The sequence below is a fragment of the Vicugna pacos genome, chromosome 3, assembly GCF_048564905.1.
Source record: "Vicugna pacos chromosome 3, VicPac4, whole genome shotgun sequence".
In the NCBI taxonomy this organism is placed as follows: domain Eukaryota; kingdom Metazoa; phylum Chordata; class Mammalia; order Artiodactyla; family Camelidae; genus Vicugna; species Vicugna pacos.
This window is the reverse complement of record NC_132989.1, coordinates 25,263,480-25,289,750: the sequence shown is the minus strand read 5'-3', so window position 1 is coordinate 25,289,750 and position 26,271 is coordinate 25,263,480. Positions and strand designations below refer to the sequence as shown.

General features: G+C 41.0%; 1 protein-coding gene and 1 long non-coding RNA gene across 5 annotated transcripts in view; one reads left to right on the top strand and one right to left on the bottom strand.

Moving 5' to 3' along the window:
• LOC116278148 (uncharacterized) overlaps positions 1-24,832 on the top strand; it is a 564,959-nt gene extending 540,127 nt beyond the window's left edge. The window contains exons 13-16 of one of the 2 annotated variants that reach the window (XR_012068283.1): positions 19,719-19,793; positions 20,960-21,040; positions 22,664-22,811; positions 24,699-24,832. This is a non-coding gene — a long non-coding RNA (uncharacterized lncRNA). The remainder of the gene's footprint in view (positions 1-19,718; positions 19,794-20,959; positions 21,041-22,663; positions 22,812-24,698) is intronic. The other variant, XR_004187521.2, reaches the window with a different exon arrangement.
• Positions 14,070-26,271, bottom strand: part of SPOCK1 (SPARC (osteonectin), cwcv and kazal like domains proteoglycan 1) — a 466,817-nt gene continuing 454,615 nt past the window's right edge. For all 3 annotated transcript variants that reach the window (XM_015239542.3, XM_072956999.1, XM_072957001.1), the window contains 4 exons: positions 24,798-25,019; positions 21,669-21,731; positions 15,047-15,184; positions 14,070-14,642 (listed from right to left, as the gene is read on the bottom strand). In XM_015239542.3, coding sequence (XP_015095028.1) covers positions 14,452-14,642; positions 15,047-15,184; positions 21,669-21,731; positions 24,798-25,019 — 614 coding nt within the window. In that variant the 3' untranslated portion in view covers positions 14,070-14,451. The remainder of the gene's footprint in view (positions 14,643-15,046; positions 15,185-21,668; positions 21,732-24,797; positions 25,020-26,271) is intronic.

Here is a 26,271-nt window from a genome sequence, read left to right as displayed (position 1 = left end):
GCTAATAGGTTTGGGAGGTGCAGTGGTAGGCAGGTTCAGATGCCTTGGGTGACCTGTAGGTGTTTTGTCCAAAAGAGCCCAAGCTTCACTCTCACTTCCCCAAAGTGTCCTTGCCTGAGATAACCTGGCAGCCATTTTGAAGCGGGTGGCCTTTTGGAGGCCATACCTCCCTTGTCCCTTCTATCTCAGCTCAATAGGTGCAGGCCCAAATGTGTCAGGCCACCACAGACAAGCCAGGCTGCAGGTCAGAAGCAACAGATTGAAGACAACAGTGCATTGGGGGTCCTAGATATAGTAACTGCAGTATCCACAGATGTGGCCCCAGAGTGTAGACGCTGTCTCTTCTCTGAGTGTCACAGATCCTAGAGTGGAAAAAATAAAGAATCCATCAACTAATACAGTACAAAATTGGAGCACAAAAAATATTTGTCAAATGGTTGAGTTCACAGAAATTTCTCTGAGCCTTGGAAACTTACCTGATGTTCTAGTCCATCCCTGGCCCTGGTTTATTATTGTTTTCTTTGTTCTTTCAAGATGAGTTTGTATTGAGCATCATGTGTTGTACCTTGTTCTGTGCCAGCTACATAAAAATAGCCGTGGTACCTGCTCTTAGGAGCTTGGAATGTGTTCAGTTCAAAATACAACCCCTAAGCACGCACTGGACAAAGGACCCAGGGCTGTGTTTTTGTGGGGCAGTAGAGAGGTGGCCCATTCTGATGGCTGAGGGGAACCCTAACAGGCGGGTAGATGGCAGGGATGAGGCATGTGCTTCATTCAGTCAAGCACAGAGTGAAGAAGTAAGAGTACACCAGAAACAGAGAAAACTACTGTCGGATGCAGGTAAAGCAGGCTGAGAGAAAGGACTGAAATGGAAGAGGAAGTCAGGGTACACTGGAGAGATGTTACGGAGTTTGTGTATTCTTTAAATTGCAAAAGGGAAGTATGGACGACTTCTGACCCAAAATGGTCAAGGATATTTTCGTGTTTACAGAGATGTCTGACTGAACCCACGCACAGGCCAGACATCAGGGTAGGAGGATTTCAGGGTGTCTCTAGAGCTCCCCTAGGAGTTGGCTGGTGCAGTTGGTTTCAGGTGAGAAGGGACTCTCTGGTGTCAGGAATGGACGGTTGTCTCCCATAGCCAGCTGGCTATGACATTAAGTAGTGTCATTACATTCAGTGTGACTCTGGAATGTGGCTTCAGTTGCTGTTGGTTAATGTTAGCCAGCTCCTAAATCCTGGCTTGGTGCTCATCCAGAGTGCTAAGATCCTTTGTTGGTGAACTATTTGTTAAAGTATAAAATGACTCAGGAATTATTCTGCACAAAATGTCAAGTGGCAGAATAAATAACCATTCTCTTCATTAATCCCTATGGGCAGCGTCAGTTTGAGAGCTTGGCTTTTCCGTAATGAAAATATGTCAGCCCTGAATATATGTTTGCACTATTGAGACTGAACAGTGAAATGAAATGAATTCTCCACTCAGCCACAAGTGAAATACGGCACTTTGTGGTGAACGAGGCGCTGAGTGCAGTGGATTTGAGATCAGACTTGGAGAGACCACGGGGAGGCTGAGCTCAAGCTAGAGGGGAGGGCAGTGTGTGATTAAAGTGAAAAGCAATACCAAGTGAAATTCATCTTAATCTGTGCCCATTTATAAGAGAGGGATGCCACATAATAAAGCTGGGTGTTTAAGAAATATGTGAGTCTTTGTTCCTGAAGCCGAGAAAATCAGCAGAAGGCCTGCGGTTCAGGGTTTGAGGTGCAGAAATGGTGTTAACACAGGAAGCAGAGACCACAGGCTGCTGTGAACACAGAATCTTAGGGGCTCAGAGGCCAGAACACCCAGCCTGTTCATTTCACAAGTGAGAAAGCTGGGGCCCGGAAAGAGAAGGGACTTGCCTAGGGAGTCACGGGAGCCAGTGAAGTTCTTAATTCATGATGGCCTAATCTCAGACCGGCCTGTTCACTTGACATTGAGCTCAGGCTGTCTCTGTATGTCCTTTGCTCTAGCACAGACATCTAGAGGTCTTTGAGGACCAGGCCTGATGTCCTCAGCAGATAGTGGAAGGTGCATGGTAGGTGGTAAATGTTGTGAACTGACGTATTGCCAGACCTTTTCCCCAAGGTCTAGGGTGTCTCTTGTGTGTGTGGTTATGTTTTATCTCACTTATGTATCTATATTTCATTTTTTAAGTCAGAGCACACAGCCTCACAGCATAACTTAATAGTTAAAGAGTATGCGGTTTGGAGACAGCCCATCCTGGGTTCACATCTTCACTCTGCCATTTACTGGCTGTGTGACTTTAGATAAAGTTGCTTAACGTCTCTGTAAATAGGAAGAGCAGTCCTGTCTGTGTACGGAACTACTGTGAAACTTATACGAGATAGGATGGTTACGGCAAAGATGGCTCCAGTCAGTGTTCCCACTGGGGGATGAGTTGAGACACTGAGCTGACTTACATTGACACCATCACTGATTTCTGAAAATGAGCCCAGGTGACCAGGAGGTAACACAGGCTGTGTAGAGTTCTGGGTCCACTAGCCACAAAACAGCATCATCTGGGTCCCTGGTTTAAGAACTGGCCACAATTTTCACTGTTTCTTTCCTCAAAATGTGATTAGTATTACTGCTTTAAAAAATTAAACGTAGGTTTATATGAATAGAGTTCAAATTTGTGAAAAATAAGTGAGAAGGAACCACTTTTCTATATAATCAAATGGTCTCTAAGTCCTTAAAAAACAAAGAGGAAAGAAAAATGGTGAACAGTAAAACTGGGAGTAGTAGGGCAGAATAGCAAAAGCAACAGGAATGTCAGGAAAGCAGGATGGCTCTGTGATTTTTGGACAACATGTGCTACCAGCTGTTTAGAGTGTCAACACCTGCTGTTAAGAAGACTTGCAAATCATTATTTGGCACCAGGTTGGCCATCTGAGCTTGTAACTTCCAAAGTGGTGAATAATAAAACTCATTGGCATGGAGCATTTGTCATCGGTAGTGTACACAAAGCCCATACGTTAGAAGATTGCATTTGTCTGAAATGTTCAGAAAAGGCAAATCTACAGAGGCAGAAAGTAGTTTGGTGATTGCCTGGGGCTCAGGATGGGAAAGAGGAAAAACGATAACTGGGCAGGAGGGTGTTTTTTTAATGTCATATAAAATTAGATGTGGTGGTTGACAACTCTATAAATTTAATAAATGTCACACTTAAAATGGATAGATTTTATACTAAGTAAATTACACCTCAATAAAGCTGTTTAAAAAATTCAACCTATGTGAATTGATGGAAAAATTCAACCTGTGTGAAGGTATTGATCAAATGTCATCCTTTCTGTGAGGTCTGTTTTAAAAAAAAAAATCTTTCCAGGAAGAATTAAATGGTCAGTCTTTTTTTGTTCCCATTGCTATTTGCTTGTATTCAGTACTCATCCAACAAACAGTAATTGGTAACCATGTGTTGGCTACTGAGGAATGAGAAAGAGCAGGACAGAAGGACATCTCTTTCCTTTTTTTTCCTCCCTTTTTAACTGTGTTAAAATATATGTGACACAAGTTACTATTTCAGCCGTTTTTAGGTGTGCACTTCACTGGGGCTAAGTACATTCACATTGTTGTTCCGTCAGCGCCACTCTCTCTCTCTGGGACGTTCTTCATCATCCCATACTGAAACTCTAACCGTTAAACACTAGCCCCCCTCCCCCGTCCCCCCATTACTCTAGTCTACTCTCTGTCACTATGAGTTGAACTATTCTGGGGACCTCATGCAAGTAGAATCATACAATGTATGTCCTTTCGTGTTTGGTTTATCTCATTCAGTATAATTTCAAAGTGCATCTAAGTCGTAACATGTATCAGAATCTCCACATATTCTTTACCCCATACATCACTGATGGATGTTTGGATTGTTACCTTTGGGCTATGGCGAATAATGCTGCTGTGAACATTTTTATACAAGTATTTGTTCAAGTTCTTGTTTTCAGTTCTTTGGAATGTACACCTAGGAGTGATCTAGGATTACTGATCATAGGTAATTCTATGTCTAACTTTTCCAGGACCTGCCATAATGTCCTTCACAGTGGTTGCAACATTTTACATTCCCACCAGCAATGCGTGAGAGTTTCCATTTCTCTACATGTTTGCCAACACTTACTATTATTGATAACAGTCATCCTAAATGGTATGAAGTGGTGTATCATTGTGGTTTTGATTTGCATTGCCCTACTGATGTTGAGCACCTTTTCATATGCTTATTGGTCATTTGTATATGTTCTTTGGAAAATGTCTTAAGTCTTTTGCTAATTTTTTTAATTGGGGTGTTTGTTCTTTTGTTGTTGACTTGCAGGCATTCTCTGTCTATTTTAGATATTAATACCTTTTCAGATTTATGATTACAAATACTTTCTCCCATTGGCTCTGTTGATAGTGTCTTTCGATACACAAAAGTTTTAGGTTTTGGCAAAGTCCAATTTATTTTTTCTCTTGTGGTCTATATTTTTTCATATCATATCCAAGAAATCATTGTCAAATCCACTGTCATGAAGCTTTCTTCCTGTGTTTCATTCTAAGAGTTTTACAGTTATAGCTCTTAAATTTAGGCCCTTGATTTACTTTGAGTTAATTTTTGTAGTATAAAGAAAGGGTCCAACTTCCATCTTTTGCATGTGGATATGCACTTTTCCCAGCACCATTTGCTGAAAATACTATCCTTCATTCAGTGATACTGGTATTCTCATTGAAAATCATTTGACCGTATATGCAAGGGTTTATTTCTGGGCTCTCTGTTCTATTCCGTTAGTCTGTTTGTCTGTCTTTATGCCAGTACCTCATAATTTTGATTAGCATAGCTTTGTAACAAGGTTTGAAATCAGAAAGTGTAAATCTTGCAACTTTGTTCTTTTTCGAGATTGTTTTTGTCTCTAGCGTCTCTTAAGATTTCATAAATTTGGGAATGGAATTTTCCGTTTCTGTCAGAAACATTATTGGGGTGTTACTAGGGAATTGTGTTGAATTTGTAGATCACTTTGGGTTATACTGATACCTTAACAATATTAAGTCTTCAGTCTGTGAACACTAGTTGCCTTTCCATTTATTTGTCTTCATTAATTTTTAGCAGTGTTTTTTAGTTTTCAGTCTACAGTTATCTCACCTCCTCAGTTAAGTTTATTCCTAAACATTTTATTCTTTCTGGTGTTATTGAAAATCAAATTGTTTTCTTAATTCCCTTTCAGATTGTTCATTGTTATTGTTTAGAAGCACAGCTGATTTTTTAGTATTGATTTTGTATCCTACAATTTTGTTGAACTCTGGTGTATTAGCTCTAATTTTTGTGGAACCTTTATGGTTTTCTACATGTAATATTATGTCATCTGCAAACAAAGATAATTTTATTTCTTCCTTTCTTATTTGAATGCTTCTAGTAATTTTTCTTGCATAATTGCTCTGGCTAGTACTTCCTATATTATGTTGAATAGAAATCATGAAAGCAGACATTTTCATCTTGTTCATGAACATAGAAGAAAAGTTTTTCAGTATTTTACCATTGACGATAATGTTAGCTGTGCTGTTTTCATATATGGATGTTATTATGTTGAGGTAGTTTCCTTCTATTCCTTGCTTATTGAGTGTTTTTATCATGAAAACAGCATAATAAATGCATCATGAAATATCATGCATTATTTGAGATAATCATGTGGGTTTTTTCCCTCCACATTCTGTTAATGTGGTGTATTATATTGATTTTTTTGTATGTTGAATCATCTTGCATTCAAAGGAAATACGGTTTGGTCCTGGCTTATAAACCTTTTAACATGCTTCTGAACTCAATTTGCTAACATTCTGTTTAGTAGGAGTTTTGCATGACTAGTCATAAGGAATAATGGTCTATAGTTTTATTTTCTTGCAGTGTCTTTGTCTGGCTTTGGTATCAGAGTAATTCTGGCCAAAAAGTATGAGTTAAGAAGTTTTCCCTCCCTTTCAATTTTTTGAGAAAAGTTTGACAAGAACGTTGTTAATTCTTCTTTAAATGTTTGGTAGAATTCAACAGTGCAGCTCTCTGATTCAGGGCTTTTCTTTTTTTGGGTGATTTTGGATTACTAATTCAATTTCCTTATTAGTTATAAGTCTATTCAGATTCTTTATTTTTTCATAATTCAATCTTGCAGTTGTATCTTTGTAGGAATTTGTTCATTTTGTTTAACTTACTCAGTTTGTTGTACAGTTGTTCACAACACTCTCTTACGATCTTTTTTATTTCTATAAAATGAGTAGTAATGTCCCCTACTTGCATTTCTAATTATATTGAGTCTTTTTTGTTGTTGCTGTTAGTCTAGCTATATTTTGTTAGTCTTTTTGAAAACCAACTCTTGATTTCATTACTTTTTCTAATTTTCTGTTTTTTTTTTTAATCTCTGTTCTAAACTTTATTTCCTTCTGCTAGCTTTGGGTTTATTTTACTCTTTTTCTAGTTACTTAAGTATAAAGTTAGATTGTTGATTTGAGATCTTTTTGAATGTTACCATATAAAGAGAGTTATAAAATTCCCTCTTAGCACTGCTGTTGCTGCACCCTGTAAGTTTTGGTATGTTGCGCTTTCATTCTCATTTATTTCAAGGTATTTTATAATTTCCTTTGTGATCTCTCTTTGACCCATTGGTTGTTTAGGAGTGTTTAATTTCTACTAATTTGTAAAATTTCTGGCTTTTCTTTGGTTACTGATTTCTAGATTCATTCCATTGTGATAGGAAAAGATGCTGTATGATTGCAATCTTTTAAAATCGAATTTACAGTTTAAAACCTTAAAACAATAAGACAGACTAGTTTTGTGGCCTAACATATGCTCTATCCTGGAGAATGCTCAGGTGCACACTTAGGAAATGTGTATTTTGCTGATGTTGGATAGTATACTCTGTATATGTCTGTTAGGTCCAATTGGTTTAAAAAGTTGTTCAAGTCCTTTCTTTCCTTATTGATCTCCTGTCTAATTCTGTTACTGAAAGTGGGCTAGTGAAGTCTGTTATTTTAGGGCTATTTCTCTTTACAAGGCTGTCTTTATTATCTTCATATATTCTGTAGGTTTAACTTTTGTTTCATATATGTCTAAAATTTTTATATCTTTCTGGTGATTTGACCCTTTTATCATACCATTCTGTCTCTTGTAAGAGTTTTTGACTTAAAGTCAGTTTTGTTTGATACCTGTATAGCCACACTCTCCCTCTTTTGGTAACTCTTTTCATGAAATACCTTCCCGTATCCTTTCAGTTGCAACCTATTTTTCTCCTTATATCTAAAGTGAGTCTTTTATAGACAACACATAGATGGATCATGTTTTCATTTGACTTTTTTAATCCATTCTGCTGATCTGTGACTTTTGACTAAGGAATTTAATCCACTTGCACTTAAGTAATAATCGATAAAGACTTACTTTTGAAATTTTGTTACTTATTTTCTGCATATCTTAGAGCTTTCTTGTTTTTATTTCCTTCATCACTGCCTTCTTCCTTTAGGTTTAGTTAATTGTTTTGTACTGACACATCTTGATTTGCCCCTCATTTACTTTTGTGACTGTTCTATAAATACTTTATTTGTGGTTACCATGGAGATTACATATAGCATCCTAAAATTATAAAAGTCTATTTTGAATTGGTAAGACCTGAAATTCAATTGCATATAACAACTACTCTTTTATACCTTCATCCCTCCTCTTTATCTTATTGACATCACAGATTACGTAGTTATGTATTATGCTTTCTTTATTTATGTATAGAGATATATATAACATAGATTTATTGTGATTTTTATGCATTTATCTTTTAAATACTGTAGAAAATAAAAAGTGTTACAAGTCAAAATTACAATACTGGTTTTAAAATATTTTCCACGTGTGTACCTTTACCAGAGAATTTTATGCTTTCATATAGTTTTGAGCTATTGTCTAGCTTCCTTTCACTTCAGCCTGAAGGACTCCATTTAACATTTCTTGCTTCTCAGAGTAATTGAGAAGAGTTCCTAGAGGAGCAGTAATTGAGCTGAGAGTCCGAGGCTGCACAGGTGAAGGAACTATCAGGAACACAGGCACAAGCTTGAGAAGGGTGGAGGTGCTCAGGGAAAAAATTAGAATTTGAGAAGTGAGGCATGTGAGGGAACAAAGAGGTGCAAAGGAATCAATTACAAAGGAACGTATCTGCCATGCCAAGTAGTTTATATTTGGTCCTGAAAGTGATGAGAAACCTTGAAAATTAAGTAGGTCAGTGACATGATCAGATTTGCCTTTAAGAATAAATTATTCTGGCAGCAGCAGCAGCATGTAGGATGCATTGGAGCTGGGCGAGAATCAGGCAGGGTCACAAATGTTCCTAGGACAGTCGAGAGAGATGGCAGTGGTCAGAAGCATGACAGTGGTGTTGAGATAAAGCAGAAGAGATATTTAGAAAGAAAAATTGACAGAATTTGGTGACTTATTGCAGGTTGGGAGTTGAGGAGAGGGGTGTAGATGGTGGTGCCATTCCTGAAATCAAGGAGTGTAGGAGGAGAAAATTTGAAGAGGAAGCTGATGAATTATTTTAAAGTCACAGAAGACATTGTGGTGTATTGCTTTTGTGATAAAAAATAAAAGTGAAACATGGGGATGAGGCTCATACCCCCATTGGCTATCAGAGCAAATTGGAGTCCTTTCCTCAGAGGTCACTCCTGCTACCAGCTTGGTGTGTGTCCTTTTAGGCCTTGTTTTATGTATTTCCATACTTAGAGAAGATGGATAGTCTTGCCTTTTACATATCTGACTTACATGTTTCATACTCTGTATCACTTGATTTTTTCCCCCCATACAACTGATGTTTTAGAAGTTTTGCTAAGTCAGCGCATATGAAAGTACTTCGTTATTTTTGACTGCTGCATAGTATTCCAGGGCAGAGAATCGTCCAGTCTGCCCACTGATGGATATTTAGTTTTGTACCAAATGTTTTGTTCTAATAAATGATGCTACAAAGGACATACATACATTTAACACATATGTTTGTAAACTAGTATGATTTTTTTCCCCTCTAAGAGTAATTATTGAGGAGTGGAATTACTGGGTCCTAGGGTGTTTACTCTCATTTATATAGTTATTACCAAATTGCGCTCCACATGGTTGTTTTGAGTGCATAGTGTCCAAGAGTGTTCCTTATACTGCACTCTCAACACAAGACATGATCATGATATATTTTTTCTAAGTCAGACTGAGAGATAATTGCTTTAATTTGTTTTTCTGGTCATGACTGAGGTTATCGCGTTCTTGGCCATCTGTGCGTCTTGTATGGATCAGTTGTTTTTGTCTTTTCCCATCAGTCTGTTGAACTATATTTTCCTTATGGATTTGTAGGAGTTGAAAAAACTTTATATCCTAACCCTGCATCTGTTTTATGTCATCAGTATCTTTAGTTTCTTGTTTATCTTTGAAATTTGTTCATGTGCTAATTAATTTTGATGGAGGAAAATTTATTCATCTATTCCTTCATGGCTCTTGTATGCTAGGACTTGTTTTTTAAAAAAAGCCTTGCTGACCCCTATTGTCATAGGCATATTCACTCTATATTTCATTCTCTCATTTTGATTTTGTAAGGTTTAAAATGTTAGTATCAATGGGAAATTTGAGTAGAATTATCCACATGTCAGGTGATGATTTCAGAATGGAGCAGAGAGAAACCTACACTTGAGACATAGACTGGGGCTTCTCCAAGTGGAGGAGTTGCTTGAAACCACTAACAGACTGTTTGGAGAAAGCATGTAACGTTAAAGAGAAATAGGCCAGGGACACAGATCTGAGGAACACCGACATGAACAGGACTGGTTGAACAAAAGGATATATGGACCTAAAAGGAATGGCCAGAGAGATAGGATGAAAACCAGGTAAGGATGGATATAAGAAACCAAGAAAGGCAAGCTTTAACAAGGGTGCGATAGCCATTGGTGTCAACTATGACATCCACCAACCTATACTGTAGTAGTTATCTCTTTTTCGAAGAGATAACTGTACAGAGCAGGCCCCAGGTCTTACTTTACTTTTATATTCCTAGCACTGAATGTGGTGCCTGCCCATAGCGGCATTCATCTACCTAGCACTCATTAATCTATAAATCTGCAAGTGTACTCATTCATCTTTAAAGCCTTGTTGAATGAATACATTTTGAAACCTTCCTCTTTTCTTGAGCCAGTTTGTCAAAGCAAACTTTCCAACTGACCGACAGTTTTGAGAGGTGCTGGGACCTTTTTACTCATGCTGTTTAACTAATATTCCTTTGGTCCTGGTCTTTAATGGATCAAGGTGGCTTCCATGATGGCATGACTTGAGGAGACCTGTGGGGTTTGACTGTAAATCTGCTGATTTAAGAGGAATTTGGGGTGTCCACAAATGCCAGCTGCTCTTTACAGTACCTTTTACCTCCCGGCCTCTCCTGGAGGCTTCATATTGGCCATTGCTCTCCTGACATTAGTTATTTTGCGGATTTCTGAAGCACGTTTCCTTAAACTGTCAATCTGTAAATTGTCTGTAAAATCCAGTCCATGGGGTAAAGGAATGGAATTATTCATAACATCGTTTCTACCTCAGTTGGTGGTGAAATTACTCACTCAGAGTATAATTAAGTCATAGATATACTAGCCTGAATGTGGATAAAGGTGGAAAGGAAGCAATTCCTCTTCCAATTTGGGCGCTTCCTGATGTTTGACAAGCATCTGTGTGTCAATCCATGAATGGGGAAAGAGAACTCAGAATTCCTGTAAAGGAGGGGTTTTTTTCCTTTCCCAAGAGAACTGGAGAATAACTGAGGAGCTGGGGAGGGAGGAATAAGAAATAAAAGCTTAAGGTTGTCAACAGGGTGACAATAGTAACCTGATGGGTGAGGACTGAGTAACAAGTCAGGGCCTGAGACAGGAGAAGGCAGCCCAAAGAGGGCCAGGTGATATGGTTCTAGGCCGAGCAAGCACAGGGCCCGGGTGTGCCGAGGGGTCAGGACACGCTGGGCCTCCGGCAGGGCGCTCCCCACCATGTACGGAAGCCTTAACAGAGGACCCTGCACTGGGGCTCCCCTTTATCTGCCCATGCTGTTCCCCAGAGAGCAGGCGTGGACACGGCCTGTGAGTGCACGTGCAGACGAACAAACACAACACTCAGATGTTGCAGACAAATTAAAATTTATTGAGACAGACAGAAATGCACCTACTCAGGACTACAGTTAAGCATTTACTGTTAACCAAAGAGTCGTGTTCACATTCCAGATAAGTCTACGTGGGAAAGCATTCAGAATTTACTAGGTTTTCTACTTTACTATTTCATCTACAAGAGGGACGACAGACTGGCACTCAGGATTTGGTGGCTGTCATTACAGTGCTACACAGTGGACAGGGACGAACAGCAGTGACTCTGACGAAAAGGTAGAAAAAGACCAAAACCACCCACTGTAGAAAGGGCTCTGGGACGTTACTGTACAGTGTGGCCAAAGTGAAGAAGAAAAGAAAGCGATAGCCGTAAGTGGCGTCCTGGGAGGAGCAGAGGGCAGAGCTGGACAGGCACGGCGCCGCTCACTGCCGGGTGGGGGGAGACGGGCGTGAAGGAGAAGGAACTGATACGAAACCTCAAATTTAGTGTGAGGGTATTCCCATGCTTAGAGTATTTGTGGAAATAAATAGACACTGATATGGCAGAGAACTCATTGTGGAAGAAAATTCTAGGGTTTAACTTGGATGCCAAGGAAATGGTATAAAATCAAAGATCCACTTATGGAATAAGGATAAAACTATTTCACTAAGGAGGTTCGAAAAATGAGTCTGCAAAGATTCACCTCCATACTTTTCTGCAACAAGGGAATGATGGTCACAGCACTATTTTTTGTAAATCAAGATTTTTATGTATACATAGTCACCTGCTAAAAGACTCCTGCTGAAAGAGAGGAAAACAAAATTCTGCTAAGGCTAAGGTAACTAAAGACACGAATCTTTAGTACTGATGAAAAGTACCTTTAAAAACTAATGCTGTCTTGCCAAAGTGAGGCACAAAAAGTGGCCTTAATGTTGCTCCACTGATTTTGGGTTCCAGTCATAAGAGGGCTTTTTATTTAATATCTTAATGAATCAAAAATACCTTCTTGGAATCTCTCTGAAGATGAGCATCTCATTACCTCACTGGGAACTGACTACTGAGCACTCTTCTCCATCAGTAAGTTAATGCCAAGGGTCTTTAAGTGTCATCTTAATTTGACACTTGTCATAAGATAATTAGGCAAATTAAAATCAGTGGTTTGCTCTGTTACTAGAAGTTTCTGTAAGTGAAATCAATTTGTCGATTTTAATTTGTCCTCTTGTGTGTTTCCCAGGCTCAGAGGAGACAGTAACAATGGTTTTCTTTGTTGGTCTAAACTGAGATTTTTTAAATATGCCTCGATTCTTTTATACACTTGATTGTGTTTAGCTGCAATTATGCAGCTGTTTTTTAAATTACTATCTCAGAGTTTTTGTTCAAGTGAGAAAAAAAAAGTACTGAAATGGAGGTGATAGAGTTGAGAGATCCCAGTACAGAGCTTGCCTGTGGTCTCCCTACAGCTGGGGTGCTGGCTGTCCTCCTGTCTGTCAGGCCAAACGGGTTTGCTGTATCCAAGAAGTTCATTTCCCATCTGAGCCAACTCCAGGGATATTGCCTGTGGGTCTGGCCAATGCAAAGACTGGAAAATACTAGTTAGAGGTGGGCTGGTAAAGTACAAATGCTCAATTTGGGGTGAAGACTGGTCAGCTGCCCCCATGATCTCAGTCTGATTGACTATATTTGTTGCCTGAGTGTATGTGGTCTTCTGGTGGCCTGGCTGGAGCTCAGGAAGGGAAGAAAAACATATGTGGGCCAGAGAGCCTTGCGGGGTGGCTGATTAGGACATCCAGGTAGGCGGACACCAGGTGGGACAGGAGCTTGAGGCCCTGTACTGAACTGAATGGGGCCACTTTGAAGACTACTCTTTGGTACTTGTGCCTGGGCCAGTTTGATAGGGAGAGGAAAATCCTAAAGACAATAGAGATGATGACCTTACCAAACTTGGAGCTAGAGTTGGACAATGAGTTTCCTTAGGAAAAAGAAACGCAGTGGTGAAGGGCTTTCTTCATTTGTACCTTGATGCAGCTTTGGGTGGGGGTGGGGTGGGGCACAGACTAGCTCTTAAAAATCCAACCCTACTTCTCATGTGCTTCCCTGAAGTTCTTTTCTAGGCCTCCATCTGAGATTCTTTACAAATGATGAGTGATTGAAAAAAAATCTGTACAGCTTTTGTACCCTCATCATGATGACGATTTATGGATAGATAAGGGGCAAACTGAAACACCGAGTTAAGAATCCTGAATTTTCTTCTGCTATGGAACACTATAGTTCCACCTTCCCGGAGAGCAGGGGGTACGTGGACATGCCTTAGAAAAAGCCCTTGAGTAGGTAGGGAAGGGAGGAACGTGCCGCAGACAGGCCTGCTGCAGCCCAGGGGAGGGTTTGAGCTGAAATGAGAGAGATGGCTTGTGAGGCTGCCCACGTGGGAGTCACATGGCTTCTGCAAGAAAAGTGATTTAGGCAGACAGAGGCTCCTCCAAATCAAAGAGGCTCCCGGTAACTCTGCCGCTGCATAGAGAAGCAGCCTCCTCAGCCTGCAGGCTACACGTGCCAGCCGTTAGTGCAAAGAAAGGACTTCGGTACAAATTCCCTATTCCACAGACTATGACCCCAGGTCTGGACATACTGACAAATGTGTAATTTTTTTCCAAGTGAATTTTCAATAGACACCCAAACCCTTTTTTCTGAGAGGTGTGTACAGTCTCTTCTGTACAGACTCAAATATTGATGCACGTACAGAGAGAAGTATCTTTTAATAGAGAAGATCAGTTCCCCAAAGGGACTCTTAACTGAATTAAGGCTGTTGTTTGTAGGAAGCCAGATCGAGTGATGTGAAAAACTAATGTGTAATAATAAACACCAGGGTGGGTGGGGAGGGGCAGGGGGGAAAGGTACAGTGTGGTGTGTTTTCCACAACATCTACAGGACACAAGAAAAGCACTTAGACACGGTAAGGCCGGGAACCATGCTGTAATAACCACCGGTGTGGGTGATGGAAAGGGTCTTTGATGTTTAGAGGGTGGGGGCTCCCTGCGCTGTCAGAATCCCACATACATCACATGCTTGTTGCAAAAAACTCACGGGAGGGAAGGAGGCTCTAATTCAACCAGCCATTCCTCTGTCTAAAAAAGAAAACCCAACACCCTTCTTCCCACACACCGTATGCAAAATCAATCAGAATGCTCTGGGAACAAGGAGTCGTCTTCCAAACCTTAGGTTGGGTAGAGAGGGCAACAATGGAGAAGAGGCCATGGGCCGTGGAGTCTTAGATACAAACGCAGGAACAGGAAGTGACTTGCAGTTGTGTGCAGAGCTCGCATCCTCCTCCTCGTGGGGACTACCATATGTACCCGACCTCATCCTCTTTGTCGTCATCCTCGTCCTCGTCATCCTCCGTCACTGCCCGGGTGTGCACCCGCAGCCTCCCCAGTCTGTCCTGTGGGCCCAGCTCCCGCTCATCCTCTAGGTCATCCAACAGGACCACAGAGCCGCCACTGCCAAAATCCCCTGAAGTTTCCTGCTCCTCTTCTGAAACATCAGGAAGGAAGAAAAGATTTGAGGTTAGTTTCTGCTCGTGCCTCACTACCTCCTTCATGGGAGGGCAAAACCATGCCATTTACCTTCTGAAAATGGGATCATCCCTGCCCCGGTGGGGCTAGTCTGCGTGGCATGGACCATAAGCTCTGTTTTGATGTGAGCCCCATAATTCTAGAGATGCTTCTACCTTCTTGTTAATGCAAATCACTAGTCATGGTGAGTTCCTGCCACTCGAAAAGCCAGGTCTTATGCTTCATCTCATGTGATGTCAGGGTTATTGTGTCTGCATTGTAAACTCTCTCACTGTAGACCTCAGCGACCTCTAGAAATTCTGGTGCCCAGAGCCTTACACGGTGAGAACCTACAAGTCATCAGAGGCCATTGTGCGTACTCACCACAGCTCACGGCGCCTTGTTTCCTGGAGCCGGCCAGCTCGTTCCCGTACTTATCCACACACCAGCACTGCCCTGTGCTGCCGTGACACTGTGTGGCTCTGTAATAGCCCTCCTCGTTACATCGAGGTATGAATGCTCCTGGGGGGACAAAAGGTCCAACTTGAATCCGAGAAGTGAACAGACACTCAGAGTTAATGCCCTTGAAGAGGAGAGAGAGGGCTCACACCGCACATGGGGCATCTGCTGCGGAGCTGACAGGACAGGATGGGCTGCTTGGCTATTTCTCAGTCCAGATAACATGGTTCTAGGACTTGCTCAAGGTTAGACAGCATTCCTTCTTTGATGAATTCTTATTTTTCTCTTTGGTACTACTCTTACTAGTAACTTGTTTTATTTTGGAAGTTTTTATGGTTTTACTGAAATATAATTGACATATAGCACACTGTGTAAGTTTAAGGTACACAGCACAAAGATCTGACTTATATCATATAGCATAATGATATGATACCACAGTGAATTTAGTTTACATCCATCATCTCATACGTATTGAAAGCTTTTTTCCCTTACGATAAGAACTGAGGATTTACTCTGTTAACAACTTTCAGATATACCACACAGCATGTTCACTAGAGTTGTCGTGTTGTCCATTACATCCCCTGTACTTATTTATCTTATAACTGGAAGTTTGTACCTTTTGACCACCTTCCTCCAGTTCTCCCCCTGCCTATGGCGGCCACTAGTCTCAGCTCTTTTTCTATGAGTTTGTTTTTAAGTTACACATAAGTGATCATACAGCATTTGTCTTTCTTTGTCTGACTTATTTCACTTAGCATAATGGTCTCAAAGTCTGTCCTTGTCACAATTGGCAGGATTTCCTTCTTTTTTGTGACTGAATGATATTGTGTCATGTATATACATGTAACAACTTCTTTATCCATTTATCCATTGATGAACACGGGTTTCCTTGTCTTGGCGATTGTAAATAATGCTGCAGTGAGCATGGGTGTGCAGGTATCTCTTTGACATAGTATTTTCATTCCCTTAGGATATATTCTCAGAAGTGGAATTTCTAGATCATATGGTAGTTCTATTTTTTTTTACATTTTTTATTGATTCATAATCATTTTACAGTGTTGTGTCAAATTCCAGTGTTCAGCACAATTTTTCAGTCATTCATGGACATATACACACTCATTGTCACATTTTTTTCTCTGTGATTTATCATAACATTTTGTGTATATTTCCCTGTGCTATACAGTGTAATCTTGTTTATCTATTCTACAATTTTGAAATCCCAGTCTATCCCTTCCCACCCTCTACCCCCACCCCCCGGTAACCACAAGTCTGTATTCTCTGTCCATGAGTCTATTTCTGTCCTGTATTTATGCTTTGTTTTTGTTTTTTAGATTCCACATATGAGCGATCTCATATGGTATTTTTCTTTCTCTTTCTGGCTTACTTCACTTAGAATGACGTTCTCTAGGATCATCCATGTTGCTGCAAATGGCATTATGTTGTCGGTTTTTATGGCTGAGTAGTATTCCATTGTATAAATATACCACCTCTTCTTTATCCAGTCACCTGTTGATGGACATTTAGGCTGTTTCCATGTTTTGGCTATTGTAAATAGTGCTGCTATGAACATTGGGGTGCAGGTGTCATCCTGAAGTAGATTTCCTTCTGGATACAAGCCCAGGAGTGGGATTCCTGGGTCATATGGTAAGTCTATTCCTAGTCTTTTGAGGAATCTCCACACTGTTTTCCATAGTGGCTGCACCAAACTGCATTCCCACCAGCAGTGTAGGAGGGTTCCCCTTTCTCCACAGCCTCTCCAGCATTTGTCATTTTTGGATTTTTGAATGACGGCCATTCTGACTGGTGTGAGGTGATACCTCATTGTAGTTTTGATTTGTGGTAGTTCTATTTTTAGTTTTTGGAGGAACATTCATACTGTTTTCCATAGCGGCAGTACCAGTTTATAACCTGTCCAACAGTGCACAAGGGCTCCCTTTCCCCGCATCCTTGCCAGTATTTGTTATCACTTGTCTTTTTGATGACAGTCATTCTCACAGGCACAAAGGGATAATGCATCGTGGTTTTGATTTGCATTTCTCTTGTGATTAGTGATGCTGAGCACCTGTTCATGTACTTTTTGGCCATTTGAATACTGTCATTTGAAAAAATATTCAGTTCTTTTGTCCATTTTTCAAATTAAATTATTTGTGGGGTTTTTGTTTGCTATTGAATTGTATGAGTCCTTTATATATTTTAGATATTAACCCCTTATCTGATACATGGTTTGCAAATATTCCTTCCCATTCTGTAGGTTGTCTTTTCATTTTCTTGCTAGTTTGTTTTGCTCTGCAGAAGCTTTTAAATTTTACATAGTCCCAGTTATTTATTTTGTGTATAGTTATTGAAGTATAGTCAGTTTACAGTGTGTCAATTTCTGGTGTACAGCACAATGCTTCAGTCATACACGAACATACATAGATTTGCTTTCATATCCTTTTTCACCATAAGTTACTACAAGATATTGAATAGAGTTCCCTGTGCTGTATGGTATAAACTTGTTGTTTACCTGTTTTATATATATATATTAGTCAGTATCTGCAAATCTCAAACTCCCAATTTATCCCTTCCCACCCCCGCCCTGCCAATAACCCTAAGTTTATTTTCTATATCTGTGAATCTGTTTCTGTTTTGTAAATAAGTCCATTTGTCTTGTTGCTTCTGCTTTAGGTGTCATATGCAGAAAATCACTGCCAGGGCCCATGTCCAGAGCTTTTTTTCCTGTTTTCTTCTAGGAGTTTTATGCTTTCCAGTCTTCGATCCATTAATTTTTGTGAGTGGTGCAAATTAGGAGTTTAGTTTCATTCTTTTGTATGTGAATATCCAATTTTCCCAGCACCCTTTATTGAAGAGACTGCCTTTTGAATATATTGATTTTACCTGCATGGGTTTATTTCTGAGCTCTCTGTTCTGTCCCATGGGCCTGTGTGTCTGTCCTTATGCCAGTACCACACTGCTGTGATGACCGTCGCTTACGTTATAGCTGGAAACTCGGAACTGTTCTTTCTTAGGATTGCTTTGACTATTTGGGGTCTTCTGAACTGCCACATAATTTTAGGATTGTGTTTCCTGCTTCAGTAAAAGAAAAACAATGCCACTGATTGCATTGACTCTATAGACGGCTTTGGGTAGTTTGGACATTTTAACAGTATTAACTCCTCTAATCCATGAACATGGGATTCTTTTCATCAGTGTCTGCAGTTTTCAGTATGGCGATCTTTCACCCCCTTGGTTAAATCATTTCATCTCCGGACAAAGAAACTTTTTACTCCTCTTTTTTCAATTTGGATGACTTATTTTTTTCTTGTCTTTGGGTAATCTTCTACTTCTATTGTGTTGTAGAGAGTGAATATGAGCTATGATACTTTTTTGAGGTATATTTTAGTTTTAGTTGTCTTTTGTGGCATAATCCATGACATATATTAATGTGTCTTTGAAAGGACTATATTCTATGCCTGTGTACACAGGACTACATGTATAAGAATACTAATTATGTTCTTTTTTGTCTACTTGAACTGTAAGTTTCAATAAGAGGTTACAGTGAAGTCTCTGGGTTGTAAATATGACAATTCTTCCTTGCAATTCTGTTGTCATTAATTAGAATACCTATAACTAACTTTAATACAAAACATTATATGGTAAAAAATGTTTTAGCAAGATGATATTCCCCCTTTTGAGAATTCAAAACAATTTGCTTTTGTCAGATTTTAATAGTCTGTCTCATAATAATTGACTTTTAGCCCATTCACATTTATTGTGATTACAGGTATGTTTTTATTTCTACCACTATATTTTGTATTTACTGTTTCTTCCTTTCCTGCTCTTTGTTGAAATGGTCAAGTTTTCTTTATTCCATGGTTTTCTTCTGTAAGTTTAAAAGCTGTATATTCTATTTATTTCCAGTATTTTTGTTGTTACCTTTAAGTATGCAGAGAAGCCTATTTTTTTTCCCTAAGAGCTAAAGTTAACCAGAAACTCAACACAGTTTTCTCACTGCCCCCTACAGTATGAAATTTTAATTCTAGCTTATTAGCAAAACACTTGTTTATTTGTATAGTTATGTTTATTTAGATTTAGCAGTATGCCTTTTTCCTTTCCACAGTTGCATCTCAATAATAATTCTGGGATCATTTGTTTTCTGAGTATCACAGGCTTCAGTGATGCGTTAGTAAGTCTGGGCCATGCGTCTTTAGTTTGAGAATGTCTCTGTCATGTGATCATGGAAATAAATACCTAGGTGCAAAGTGATTTCCCCTCAGCTTTGAAGACAGTATTCTCTGTGCTTACACAAGTGTTACCAGTCTGATCCTCACTCAGCTGTAGGTAGTAGCATTTATGAGTTTTTAGTTTTAATTTTTCTTTGAGTGTGTGTATGTGTTTGTGAGCTCATGTACTGCGGGAGAACTACTGTCTACCTCACCCATGTGAAGATGGAGGTTTCTGCTTCCACTCCTCTGGTTTTCTAGTCTCTAAATTTATTTGTGTGTTTTTTCAGGATGACAGGGTTTTTAAATTTACCTTTTATTTTATGAATTTTATGAAATGGGGAGGCAGTAACCACAGATCCAGCTGATTCTACCAACTACTCACTGTTCACCAGGCTATTCCAAGATGACAAGGCTCTCAGAGATCAAGGATCAGAAGTTGTCCCAAGAAAACCACTCCTAAGGGACAGGTAAGTCAAGTCTGCTAATGCCACAATTAGAAGTGGTGCCCACACTCTAACTTAGAAACTCAGCCAGTGCACAGCACCTCCAGTCTGCAGAAATAGGAGGAAGGAAAAAAAAAATGCCTTCAGTAACCAAAAGGCAGATTTGTTAACAGATTGCCAGTCAAGCTCTGCAAAGATGGACTAGTAAAAAGCTGGGGAAATGCTGGTCCTCCTCCTCGCCCTGCAGCTGTAAAACAATAGTACTTAATAGACACAAAAAAATGCATGCTGGGTTGAGCCTCCAGGTTGGTAAGAAGCAGGTGCTACTCTACCTATAATGTAATAGAATTACCATTTTTTTCTAAGGCAGTAATTATAACTGATTCTAATTTGTTATTTCTTATTTCATTTTCTGAGTCCGAATGCCCCTGAATACACATTTATATTAGATTTTCTCATGTAAAAAATAACTTGTAAGCAGATAGGATAAATGGTATTTTTATGAGTCAGCTAGTGTAATCTCCCTATGTGGGGAGATGTGATAAAGTGAGCTTGAAACTAAGCGGGACGCCTAGGCAGACAAAGGTAGGCCTTTCATTGATGTGCGCTGGGGGAAGAAATCATCTTCTAGTCTCAGACCGCATCCCTGACAGTACCTCATTATTAATGAAGCAGTAAGAAGATACCACATGTAATGAAAATACATTTATAAAAATAGCACTCTGCTAGTTCTCTTAGGCACGTCACTCAGACCAAAATGACCTCCCACATGGAGCAATCAGAGAGGTAGGACCGAGTCCTTGCACTGGAAAGCCCTATGGAAGGGAGAACCAGAAGGATGTTTGTTTTTAAAAAACACTGGAGAAGAACCGACACCCAGACAGGTCAAAATCACAACTCTGGAGCTCCTTCTGAGTTGAAAAGGGTGTTATCAGAAGTGGAAAGTGTGAGGCAAGCCAGGGAAATAAGTAATTTTCAAAAGTAGAGGAAAGGACGGGGATCCACCGTAAGGTGACCCAAAACTCAAAGTGAACAGCCAGAGGTCACAGACCATCTGTATTTGACAATCTGCAAAAACTTGCCCATTTCCTTCAGGTAAATAAATAGATAAACACCTGAAATGGCAGCTGTTTAGGGGGTGCACCTGCTTCTGAATGTGGAACAAGAATAACTGAATTATTGTGTTGCAGCTGCCAGCTGTCTTTTTAGAGTAACAGATAAGGTTCCTCTGCTGTGTCGGCAATGGCATGGTCTGAGTGCCACAACCACAGGTGAGTCCTGCAGGAAGGAGGGTGTGGGGCTAAAGGGACCTTTACCTCGGCTACAGGGCAGCATGTCAGGGAAAAACATACTCACACAACCCACTTGCTTCTGCCTCAGCATCTGGACAAAGAGTCCAGGGATCATGCACATGAAACAAATGTCTTTAAGTATGCTCAAGTCCTTGGACCCTGTCTGATAAATTTAGAAGGAAATCAGCTTATCTTCCTCCTTGAATGCACAACTTGATCTGGGGAATGTGGGAAACTCTTTTATTTAATGGGCGTACTTGAAAAAAAGAAAAAGTCAAGGGCCATTGGAGCCCAAGGCCAGGGAGGAATGAGCAGTAGAGATGGGGCTCAGTGTCCACCCAGGCAACTGGCCCACGGGTGACCTTTGAATGCTGTCCGGCTGATGGAGCCTGCAGTACTTCTCAGCTTGTTACCTGGGCCTCGGGTTCTGTCCAGCTGCCTAGGGCACATCACCAGCTTCCTGGAAGAGCCCTATCTGGGGTAAGACGGGGAATTTCTTTCACGAAACACTAGTCCCTAATTGAATAACCATTGCTGTGCTCAATATTACAAGAGACATGGATGGTTTAATTAGTTGTTTAAATGAGTGTCAAGAAATGGCACTTACCCAACAAGCTCTTCCCTTTGCTCAACTTCTGAATCCTGTTCATTTCATTCTGGCAAGGGAGACCTAAAAGTAATTTATGTAAGTCAGTTTCCAGATGGGAAGGGATATAATCTCTAATGATTGGCTTCACTCTTGATGTGAAATGTACACAATGACACACCTGGGAGTGGAATTACTCCATGTGCTATTATTACTGTGCGGCAAAACAGATTTAGGACATTGGTGTTACTAAGTTTAAGAAATCTTAAATACATAGGTACACAAGTACCTGGTGCTATACGTATTAAAATAGTATTTGTGGGCTACTTGCACTGTACAGGAATCTTTCTCCCCACCAGCAAGTCAAGCAAATACCAAGTGTCTCTAGGTGATTTTTACCTAAAGCAGAAAGTCTGTTATCAGCTAAGATTTCTATGAGCTGAGAACTAGGACCAAAGCTTTAAACTAGAGGGCACATATACTGAATCCAAAGACTTGGAAAAATATTTAGTCACCCTCCAGTCTTGCAGTTTAGAAAGAGGATTAGAATGCCCACTTTAGCCCTCACGCCCCAAGAAAGTAAAACAGAGGGCTTCAAGGGACGACTCTGAAGGGACAGAAGAGACCTAGAGAGACAGTGAGGACAGAAGAGTGAGACCTGGACGCCGGGCTCTGCCGCTTCCTGGCTGAGTGGCTGCAGCTGGTCTCTGTAGCTCTCATCCTCCAAGCCCTCAGGTATCAAGCACATGTTGCTATGGACGAGCTCCAAACGGGCAGTTCTCAAGCGAAAGACTGATACAGTAGGAGCCGCGTGGCTAAGCAGCGCATAGGCAAGTGTGTGCTACCCTGGTTCCTTCCACTCCAGGCAAGAAGAAAGGTGACCTCGAGTCTGGAGTTTTACCATGACTCACCTTTGCCGAGGCTGTGGCTCTAGGAGGCCCTGTTGGCTCACGGTCCTCCAGCGCAGACCATGAATTCAGATTCTGCAGACACTTATACCATCTCTGTACCTGCAGGTGTGGAACCTGGAGGAAGCACCTGAGCACCCATTTACATCTGTTACCCTGGGGCTTTCACAGTGCCGCCTGGTCTCGCTGCTTGTTCCTTGAGAGAATCCGGCTACTGAGTATATTTTGTTGCCTTCGGGATTTAAAATGATTAAAGGTAGCACTTGCTATGACAAATAATGAGCAGTGATTGAATTCTTAGACTGCACTAGACCATGTATTAGAACTGTCTCACGTGTTTACAACAACCAGTTACAAATGGAAATGCACATCTCTGTCACTGCGCAGAAGGAGCGTCCCAGTCATTCCTGTGAGCAAGGTGTCTGTTTAGTATGAAGTTTCTAATTGTCAGGCTCTTTTTCAAGTTGTCCTATAGTCATTTTTAAAACGCTACTTATTGAAAGATAAGGGGAAATGAATCAAGACTGAGACCTACTAAAAATGCTGCAAGAAAAAACTGCAGATGAAAAATTCACAGCAGAAACCGTTTGCTGCTAAGCAGAGGACAATATTTACCAAAGATTTTTCCAAGAAAGCAAGGATTCTAATGAAAAAAAGACTGTATAAGGCAGAGACACAAACACTCAGGGATATAAATGACATAAAGAGGAAAATTAAGCAATAAAGAAGGAAAGATATACCTGAAGCAGCAAAACTGAGCTGAGACAGCCATATTACTGGTGCTCTTAAGATTAAAGTTTTAATTCTAGAGCTCAAAGGAACACACTGTGTCTCAGGAAAAAGTGACAGCAACCAGGATGAGCAAAACTAAGATACGTCCTAGGAAATTTATGTTCTTGAAAGGTAAAGAGTCCTTTTGGCTTCCAGGCAAAAAGGTTACATCACCACTAAAGGGAAGAATTAGATGAATCCAGAGAGAGTTGACAGCTCTACACTATTGAGCCCTTTTATCCCAGCGCAGGGTCTGCCTGTAAACCAGTGGAGCTACAAGTTTTGTTCTCAGATACACTGCCCTGGTGTTGACTGTTATACCAGCATAAACGAAATCCATTTTCTTCCCATTATATGTCCTCACTGGTGGTTGTTTCAATACTAAATTTGTTCCTGGCCACCTTACTAAATTCTCATTTTATTTATGATAGTTACTCTGGTTGGTTTCCTTGAATTTTTCAGGTGTGCAGTCCATATTATCTGCAAATGGTGATAATTTTTTCTCTTCAATTTTTATACCTCGTATCTTTCCCTTTTCTAATCACATCAGCTGTTCCTTCCAAATCAATGTTAAATAACAGCCGTGTTTTTTACTTCAATAGAAATGCTGATAGTGGCTCAGCATTAAGCCTAGTGAGCTTGGGGCCTGAGATCATACAGAATTATATGGTTTTATCCTCAGGGTTCAGGTTGAGGCTCATTCTTCCCCTGGAGGTGTAATGCCCGATTGTGCCTTGACCAGGAGACAGCGCCGTCCCCCTGGCCACCTGGGATGGTTCTGGGTAGCTTGCCTTCTCAGCCGCTGCCTGCCCCTCTGCCCCTCTCTCACGGGAGGACCAAACCCAGGCCCTCCTGCATGCTAGCCATGCACTCTACCACCGAGCTACAGCCTGTCTACCTGAGCTTCCTCAGAATCACCTTTACTCCCCAATTCAGGGAGTATGCTGGGTTCCAGGTTCCTCAAAAAAATTCAAATTTCATTTTAAGATGAATGCACTCAGAGTCCTGCATACCTTTCTAGGTTGCTGCCTATGCTTATGAAATTTCCCAAAACATCTGAATTAACTTAGGAATCTAATTTCCCCAACAGACGTCCCTGCACTTGATAGACACTGATTGACTCTTAGGATCAGTGGTTGCTACTCATTCATCCTTTTGCTTAATCACAATGATCAAAGGTGGAAGAAAGATTGGTGAATGCATAAATCTGGCCACTTTTGCCCTTCCATAATGCCAGACAGAGTGGAACCACCATTTGTTAGCTTGTGAAGTTGTGATTCAGCCCTTGGACACGGAAGTATGACTTACGTACGTTCATTCTTTCTTCCTTCCTTCCTTTCTATGTATCTACCTACCTGTCTACCTAATGGAGGAGGAAGAGGTGGCCAGTGTCTCTGTCAGTGTGTCTGTCTTTCTAATGGACTACGAAGAGGGGGCCTCCTGAATGGCCAGCCCAGCCCCTGGGCCTTACCTCCAGGCTTCTGGAAGCAGTAGCACCACTCATTGTTAGAGAGCTTGCCGTCCTTGAAGGAGTCACAGGAGTTGAAGAGCGGCTTGATACAGGGCTCGTACTTATCCAGGTACATGGCGTTGATCTCTGCGTGGTCAAGCAGGAGGTCATAGTTCATGTCCAACTTGTTGAACATCCAGCCCAGGGAGTCCTTGCAGATGGGCAGGATGCTGGTGTCGAATCCTGCCGAGGGAAGGACACATCTCAGCTGCCACCGAGCCTGCTCCCTGACTCTGCCCCCGAAGGAGGCCCAGCCCCTCCCCCGATGCTTCTCCCCTCCGCTCGTGGTCTGAGCAGCACTCTATCAGCATAGCTGGTAGCTGTTGTGAGTTTTAAAATGAAAGAATTTAAAATGCACTAAATCAGCATCTGAGGAAATTATGTTCTAAAGGGAAAAAATCCCTAATATGCACTTATCTGTAATGTAAATGTGGGTTTATTTGCCAGACGCTTACAACAGGGTGTGCCTGACAGGAAGAGTCCCAGCGTGGTGAGTACAGAGGACTGTGACGGTACCACAAACTATGCTTTTATATTTTGGGAAAAAAGTTATTTGAAAAACCAAAACAAAGGAAACAAATGAAGGTAGGTGGTGCCCCCCGGAGCACGGAGTCTATCCCAGAGGACGGTAACAGCCAAGCAGTCTGAACATTAATGGGAAGACAAGCCAGGTACCTGCCTCAGTTCCCCATGCTGCTGTTTTGCAATCCCCTCGAGAGACACATGGCACGGAATCCAAACTGACTCCAACAATAATTTCTTTCTTATTTCCCTGGGGGAGGAGAGGCCGTTTTCTTAAAGAATTATTTGTTTCCATCATGGAAACTGTATGCACTCGAACAATAACACTTGGCCTAATACTCGGGATACTGAGTCTGCTGTAGACAAACCCCAGAGAAGACAGGCCTCCAATCTGAAACTCATCTTTCTTTCAGAATCAGAAGCACCACACAATTTCAAATTATTACATAACCTGGATTTCTAGGATTAGTTTTATTTTCCCAGGAAAATGGTACAAGTTCACTTCTGTGTTACTTAAGACACTCTTCTAAGCATTTCCTACTTAATGATCTCACTGAATCCTTCTAACAGCCCTATGAAATGACGCTTTATCCTTTCTACTTTACAGAATAAAAAAAAAAAAAGCTCAAGGTTCACGTCACTTGGTCAAGGCCGTACAATTGTGGGGCAGGGATATGAGCTCAGGTGGCCCACCCCTGAGTCTGCATTCTCATTCCCTCCTCTCCCAGGGCTGCCTCGCATGATACAAGACCCTCCTACCCGAAGGACATCCAGTTGACTTGGGTGCCAAGTGCAGGGATGAGCAGTGGCAGGGGTGAGGCAGGCTGCTGTCACTGAAGATCCTCAGGGGTCGACTGCCCCTCCTGGGGTTCTTGCCTTCATCCTGTCCTCAGGTTTCTACGTGCCTCACCAG